Source organism: Ciona intestinalis, chromosome 6 (assembly GCF_000224145.3).
Source record: "Ciona intestinalis chromosome 6, KH, whole genome shotgun sequence".
NCBI classification, from domain to species: Eukaryota; Metazoa; Chordata; class Ascidiacea; order Phlebobranchia; family Cionidae; genus Ciona; species Ciona intestinalis.
In genome coordinates this window covers 2,286,982-2,294,703 of record NC_020171.2, presented here as the reverse complement: position 1 = coordinate 2,294,703, position 7,722 = coordinate 2,286,982, and the positions used below count along the sequence as shown (strand labels likewise).

General features: G+C 37.4%; 2 protein-coding genes across 2 annotated transcripts; both read left to right on the top strand.

Annotated features, from left to right (window-relative positions):
• The first annotated feature begins 461 nt into the window (after positions 1–461).
• LOC100182129 lies at positions 462–4,713 on the top strand. The gene is made up of 5 exons (XM_002127635.4): positions 462–882; positions 1,844–1,957; positions 2,539–2,663; positions 3,266–3,403; positions 3,811–4,713. The coding sequence occupies exons 1-5, from the start codon at positions 649–651 to the stop codon at positions 4,265–4,267; spliced, it is 1,068 nt and encodes a 355-aa protein (XP_002127671.1). The 5' UTR covers positions 462–648; the 3' UTR covers positions 4,268–4,713.
• A 545-nt stretch (positions 4,714–5,258) lies between these two features.
• Positions 5,259–7,111, top strand: LOC100178270. Its single transcript, XM_002127662.3, has 4 exons — positions 5,259–5,497; positions 5,795–5,945; positions 6,563–6,704; positions 6,880–7,111. Exons 1-4 carry the CDS (start codon positions 5,413–5,415, stop codon positions 6,985–6,987), a joined length of 486 nt encoding a protein of 161 aa, XP_002127698.1. The 5' UTR covers positions 5,259–5,412; the 3' UTR covers positions 6,988–7,111.
• Positions 7,112–7,722: the final 611 nt, after the last annotated feature.

Genomic DNA, 7,722 nt, shown 5'->3' with positions numbered 1-7,722 from the left:
TAATCGGTATAAAATCAGAAAATATTAAAATTTAGGTACTATCGGTATTCATCTTACGCTATGAAAAGATACGTTTTAAGCTATATGTAGTTATTGTATCTTATTTATGCCTATGTATTTTTTTTATATATAAGTAATTTTTATAGTTTAAATGCAGTCACGTTTAAAACTTTGTCCCGCGAGTTGGCGCTAGAGTTCAATAAAGTTTAATGATGCAAAATCCCTTCTTATAACATTCAGTACACATACTTGCTTGGTCAGGAAAAGCTTTGAAGTCGTTAGTTAGGAAACAGGTAAGAGATACGAGTACACTATAAAGACTATATATAGTAGGGTGGGGGAGATGGGACACCTTTAGCATGGGTATATTTGTCGTGTTTTAAATATTTACCAACGGTCTATGGGAGTCGTTACGGTTTTATAATTCTTTGAACAATTTTTGATTATACCACCAAATGAGACGAGAAAATAGAATGAAAGGTGTCCCATCTTCCCCAACCCTATATATGCAGGTTACATAGCAGAATATATTTGACAGATATTATATATCCTGTTCTATATTTTATTGTATTGAGTTTAATAGAAGAATCTGTTTTCAATCTTTTGTGTTCATTAAACTGTCTGTTACGTATTGATGACGTCATAGTGATGACGTCAGTGGCGCCGACAGCGAACGACAGCTTGGGCGGTCGAAGTGTTGGTTTAAGTGAAATCTTAAAAACAAAGAACGGAAATGACGTCACAGGTCGAAATGACGTCATCACACGAGATGACGTCACGAAGAAAGTTAAGATAAACTGGAACCGACGGTTCAGGAAAGAGCTTAGCTTCGGTATGATCGGTTTGGACGAAAAAATGCCTCGGAAATTTGCAACGTCTGCGGTAATTGGTTATTTAATCTAATCTTAATACTTAATAATTGAAACCAGAATCGAGTTAAAGATAAAATGTTGGGGTAATAAGTTAATTCTGGTCTAAATACCAAGTCCCACGTGTTGTGTTGTAGGGCCTGACCCAGAAAGAATAGAAATATTTTATTAAGTAATTTATTCAGTATGCTGTGCGTTGGTATATTAGGGTAAATGAATTGTTCAAATTGTAAGATTTGCATAAACACTATAACCCACAAAGTTTCATACGTGGTAACTCGAAATGCAACAGAACACCTGTGTTATAACGAATATAGTTGCCACGTGAGGATAAACTAGTTACATTTAACTTTAATTTTACATTTATATTATACTGGACAGCTACAATTTAATTGTATGGTTTTTTATTTTTAATGGTTTCCGATTTGAGGTGACATAACAGTCATCCATGTTACGACACACTCCTAGCTATTATGACGTATCAAATAACAGGGGAATCCCAATATTTAATTGTTCTTGTTCTTGTTTTTAACACCTTTTAACAAAGATGAGAAATTTAAAACCGGTTCTAATACAACGATTGTTACAATATAATACAAAGCTGACACGAGCCAAAGGACGCTATATGTAATACGCTACAAGGGTACATATATATATATATATATATATATACTACTGTGGGGTTAGATGGATACCGTTAGCACATAAAATATCCACAATTAACAACGCTTTTTTAAAGTCGTGAGGATACGGTTATATATATCTCTTAAAATTCCTCGTTTACCAGAAAATTGAACGATAAAAAGAAAATAAAACACTGACCATCTGACCCCAATCTACTATTAAGTAACATTGTCGAATTCTATCTCATCCGGCCTCGATTTAAATACGGGGCTATTTAACGGATTTTTACACTTTATTTAATGACGTCACACATTTTATTGTTTAATGACGTCACATATTCTACGTCACAGTGGACGGAGTCACACACTCCCTACATCGTATACAGAACAATTTGTTTCATCCACGCGGTGGCGGTGTTGAGTTGGAAAGCTTCGATTGAAAGCATGAAGCCGGAAACTGAACAAGTAAGTGGCCGCTTGTTGGGGTGATGGGGCAACTCTGGTGTAAATTCTAGGTCCCATGGCATGCCTCACTGTAGGACCTCACCCATATAGAATGTGTATATACAATGTTGCGGTAATGGGACAACTCTGGTCTAAATCCCAGGTCCCATGGCATGCCTCACTGTAGGACCTCACCCATTAAGAATAGAATGTGCATATACAATGTTGGGGTAATGGAGCAACTCCGGCCTAAATCCCAGGTCCCATGGCATGCCTCACTGTAGGACCTCACCCATTAAGAATAGAATGTGCATATACAATGTTGGGGTAATGGAGCAACTCCGGCCTAAATCTCAGGTCCCATGGCTTGCCTCACTGTAGGACCTCACCCATATAAAATGGAATGTGCATATACAATGTTTGGGTGATGTACCAACTCTTGAACCAAATGGGTAATGGGCAACTCTGGCCCAAATCTCAGTTCCCATGGTATGACTCTACATAGATACAACAACACGAGTCTTTATTAGTTTGTTTACAATATGACACGCGTTCAAAATAACATGGTCAATCGGAACTTAAACGGGCATATATTACTACAGATGCCGTGGATTCTGAGTTTCCCCGCATGGACGTTTATTCTCTACACAACCTACCACACGTTGGCGCTAGTACTCGCTACTTTTGAGTTTTTCCACGATTGTCTTTGCAACGACGATCTAGATTGGTAAGTTGGAAGTTAAAAACTATATTTGCGCACGTCTGCCTTTAGCCCTTGAGTTACGGTTGCGAGATTCGTCGCTGCTATACCATTATAGGCGTTTTGTGTGCTTGTGCAAGACACTAAACAGCAATTGCTTCAACCCAGTGGTCACTAATGAGTTGTTCAAAGTTTTAGCCATACATAAAACACATCCACCCACAAAAGTTACATACGTGGTAACTTGTAAGCGAGCATGAGGTGTATGAAACAGAACACCTATGTTATAACGACTGTCGTTGCCCTGCCATGCGAGGGTAAATAAGTTACATACGTGATAACTTGTAAGTAGGCACGGGTGTATGAAACAGAACACCGTGTTATAACGACTGTCGTTGCCCCGCCACGCGAAGAGAAACAAGTTACATACGTGGTAACTTGTAAGTGGGCAGAAGGTGTATGAAACAGAACACCGTGTTATAACGACTGTCGTTGCCCTGCCATGCGAGTGTAAATAAGTTACATACGTGGCAACTTTAAGTAGGCACGGGGTGTATGCAACAGAACAGTGTTATAACAAAACTATCGTTGCGCGCTACATATAAATAAGTTACGTACATTCATCCCAGGTACCACAAGCTATGTTGGGTGTTACAAAACGTGAGCTTTAACGGTTCAGTCTCGTGTTTTATCGGGTCTGTTGTTTACTATTTATCCGTAGCGGCTTCTGATCTACAATTTATGAATTTGACAGAATTTTTCAAAAGGTAATGTATAATATATGAGATACATGACAATTATTTTTATTGATTTAGATAATTATATGGATATACTAAACTTATGATCGGCAAATTTTTCAGACAGTAACTTAGGGTGTTATGCAAAGTATGTTTAAGTTTCTGGTTGATCATTAATTATCTAAGCAATGATCAAGCGGAAAACCTAAACGGTATGCAGAAAGTATGATAGTTAGTCTATTATAGATGTATTAGAAAAGAGTATCCGAACAGTAAAAGTCTTTATGGGCTTTAACATGCAAAAATGCTTACTGAGTCTTTTTATGCCGTATTTGAATTCAGCTATCTGAATGCAGTTGTCACTTTATAGCCAAAACCTCATTAATTATTTAGATTTCTCTTTTATCTCAAAATCTAAGGAAACTTTTATTTTACAGCGATGACGTAAACCTCTACGTCATAAGCGGGACTGTGATGATAATAGACACCTTTATTACAAACACTTCAGTTCGTATCCTACACGTGATATACCCGGTCCTATATTACGTCATTTATTTTGTATTTCATATTTACCGCTGGGGGTCGGGCCTTACCCCTAAGCTCAGGGTTCTCGACTATGGGACTTTCCCTGATTCGGCAGTGCCTTTCGCCATAATAACCGTTCTGGTCTACTGCCCATTCATACACGTCATCGCCTACGTCATCGACACGCTAAGATGGAAGTTACTGATCACGTGCGTACGACGTCACAGAAAACGTCTCCATGACGTCATGAGAGCGGCGGAAACAAGGGCGACATCTAACGACAGCAGATTCATGAGCGCTGGAGGTTATTCAAGAATGCAAACAACAAGAGAAACAGTAGAAGGGAAACAATGGGAAAGTGCAAACTAGATTTGAACCAGCGTTATATAAACATATATTCTAAATGGGTTGGGCCCCATGATTTAGCCCAGAGTTGCCCATTACCCCAACATTGTATATGCACATTCTATTCTATATGGGTGAGCTCATTGTCAAGGACCTGAGTTTTTAGGTCATATTTGGCTCATTATAACATACATCCTAATGGCGTTATAACATACATCCTAATACAATAATAATCCAGTTATGTGCTACCATCTATTCTAGAACCCACTGTGGCAGTTTATTGAAACTTATAAACCGTGTAAGATCCTAAAGCCGGGCAAGCAGTGGGACCTGATACGTATAAGCCAGAGTTGGCACGTTACCCAACACACGAGGTGCTACCATACTGGACCCCACTGATGCAGTATAGGGATACTCAATGCTAAACATATTAAGAAAAAATCAATAAACTAATGTACATTTGCAATTGAGCCAATTTCTAATTGTACCACACATCAGCATAAGAAGACTATAGTAACCAATTCCCAATATTTACTAATTGAACCGACTCGAGATACCGCGTTTGGCTTCTAATAGCAGCGTCTACCACGTATTGATTTTCCTGCAGCTAGAAAATCAATATTTCGATTTTCTTGGAAAGATCAAAAAAAAAAGAAACGTAGCTTCGGCCACAAATGATGCGGGAGTCTGAACCGCTTCGCGTATTGCTGCAACGTCGTAGGAGGGGCAGAATATTAAATTATGTTATTTGTAGATTAGTTTTATTTGTAGATATATTAGGTTAGCGTAAAATGGTCTGTGTTTTGATTCTCTTTTATCGTTCCATTTAGTAGTAAACAAAGAATATATGAAGGATTATATAACCGCATATAGGCAGTTGTTTTTAGCTTTAATTTAACAGTTTACAAATAAAGGTATTCTATTTTGACGTGTGAAATATGTTCTGGCTATATATGTTTATTTGTATATATTTCGCACTAAAATACTGTAGTAGTAATAATATAATAATTAATATATTGTTTATGCGTGCGGTCTAGGTCAGGGCATAACATTTAGGCCAAGATTAGTTCAGTTTACCATATATAATATATATAACACGAATGTATTCTTATACAGACCAATAGCTTTAAAAAAGGTTTACAGATATAGCTTACACATACATATAAGCTATGGTAAGCATAAGACCTTTATTTGCGTTGTGTTTTCTACTGGTGCAAGTTCATGGCTTGGAAAATGCAATGCGAGATTTATCAGGTAAATAAATGAATTAAAAACAAATGAATGAATGTAAGTATGATCTATGCTCTAATGTATGGTGGGGGGACGGGGCACCTTAGCACATGATATATAAATATAGCGATCGTGTTTTAAACAATTAACAACGGTGTATGGGAGTCGTAAGGATACGGCTCTATAATTTTTTGAATGTTCTTAGTTTACTACCAAATAGTATATGCAGTATAGCAGAAATTGTAATGCGTAAACTACATCACATTTCACTCACATAGCTTATTGATTTTCCTACAAACCTAAATCTATATTTACTTACAGTGGTGAACCAAACTACAACACTCGCTCTAAAATATCGATGTAATCACCCTGATGAGTTCATCAATGACGTCACGATATGCCTGACGTCATTCGCACGATATTCTCAGAATATGACGTCGCAAGAGATATGCGACTTTAAACTTATTTGGAGGTAGACTAGTTTTTGATTTATTTAAATATTAAACGTTTTTGTTCTTTTTTAGTACTTTATATTTTATAAAGTTTTGAAATTTTATTTTAAAGAACATTGCTTCTCAACCCCCGGTTCACCATTGGATTTGGTTGTATCGCTTCTACAGCGGCCCCTAGACTTTTTGCATGTAACGTTGTGTGAAATGTAGACTTGGGAAATTGAGTCGCCAAAGTTTTGCCATTAAATGATTTTTGTTTGACATTCAAACGGTCGTACAAGATTGTTCTATAAATGTCGTTCATGCATATTATATGGGTAAGCATGTGTATTATGCGAGGCGACAGTTTAAATGTATATTATGTCTATCACTAAAAACCCGACCCTTATAGAACAGAATCTATATTATTGACTCCGTTGAGTGTCCTTAATCAGTGGGGTCTAGATGATAGCACCCTGGGTGTTCAGGAAATGTCGCAACTTTGGCATAAATCTCAGGTCAAAATTTATCCCGACGATTATAACAGTTCACACTTTACAGAATCTATATTATTGACTCCGTTATCCCGACGATTATAACAGTTTAGCTACTCGTAAAACTTCGGTTATTTTCGGGTAACTTCGGATTTTAATTGCAGACCCTACGACACCTTATCCAGATGTATAAACGCCTCGACATCTAATGGTAACTGTTGGGACAGATACGCTTTATTTGATGACGTCATGAGAAGTGTGACGCACCCGCAATTTTTCAACCATTGTGACAAAACAGAAGCACTGGTTAGTTAATTATGACATCATAGTTGTATTATAGGTTGGGGTAAGATCGTACATTTTTATATTTTTTATCGTCCCATTTAGGAGTAAACAAAGAATATTTACATAATTATGTAACCATATCCTAACGATTCTCAAAGAGAGATTTAACTTATATTTGTTTTATGACGTCACACAGGTACAACCGAACAACAAACACACTGTTTTCGTCATAATTGGATTGTCATGCTTCCTTAGCGTTTGTGGAATTATTTTGGCCAATTATCTTGTTTCTATGGACGATTGAATACGTGTGAAGATAAAACGTTTGGAGAAAATCCCACAAACACAAAATCAGCATCAAAAATGTTAATTTATTCGTAGGAATACGATTGCGAAGATCAAATTTATTAAAACAACGAAGAGAAAAAGGAGTTTTCACTAAAATGACCGCTGTTAAATCACGCTATGGATAAAAAAGATAATACTTGAGAAAAGCGTCGGATAAAAAACGCGGGTGCTATTAACAACACAGAACTGTTACGTCAATTCAAGTAATTGTTACGTCACTTTTACTGCAGCATATTTACAATACACCTTTGTGACGTAGAAATGGTGTTCGGAACTGCAATTGTAGATATTATTTATTATTACGACCGGCAATTCTCGTAACTATTTTAAGCTGTGTCCTGTTCTATATGGGTGAGATCCTACAACGAGGCATGTCATGGGACCTAGGATTTAGGCCAGAGTTGGCCCATTACCCCAACATTGTATATGCACATTCTATTACATATGGGTGAGGTCCTACAGTGAGGCATGCCATAGCATCTGAGATTTGGGCCACGGTTGTCCCATTGCCCCAAAACCCAGAGTGCTACAACCAATTAGTGACCACTGCGTTAGAACAAGTGCCTTGCCCAAGCACACATACGAATATCAATATCAAGCCTCGAATCCTGGCATCCTAGTTTAAATTCTACACTGTAACTCGATTCTGCCGCGCGACCGACGCGTTTCATTGGTTTGTTTTACTTCTATG

Bases quoted from the DNA above. Each gene is read 5' to 3' on its own strand.
- LOC100178270 (XM_002127662.3), top strand. From the start codon at position 5,413: ATGGTAAGCATAAGACCTTTATTTGCGTTGTGTTTTCTACTGGTGCAA. The intron at 5,498-5,794 runs GTAAATAAATGA...ATTTACTTACAG, and splicing joins TGCAATGCGAGATTTATCAG to TGGTGAACCAAACTACAACA. The intron at 5,946-6,562 runs GTAGACTAGTTT...TTTTAATTGCAG, and splicing joins GACTTTAAACTTATTTGGAG to ACCCTACGACACCTTATCCA.
- LOC100182129 (XM_002127635.4), top strand. From the start codon at position 649: ATGACGTCAGTGGCGCCGACAGCGAACGACAGCTTGGGCGGTCGAAGT. The intron at 883-1,843 runs GTAATTGGTTAT...TCTACGTCACAG, and splicing joins GGAAATTTGCAACGTCTGCG to TGGACGGAGTCACACACTCC. The intron at 1,958-2,538 runs GTAAGTGGCCGC...ATATTACTACAG, and splicing joins TGAAGCCGGAAACTGAACAA to ATGCCGTGGATTCTGAGTTT.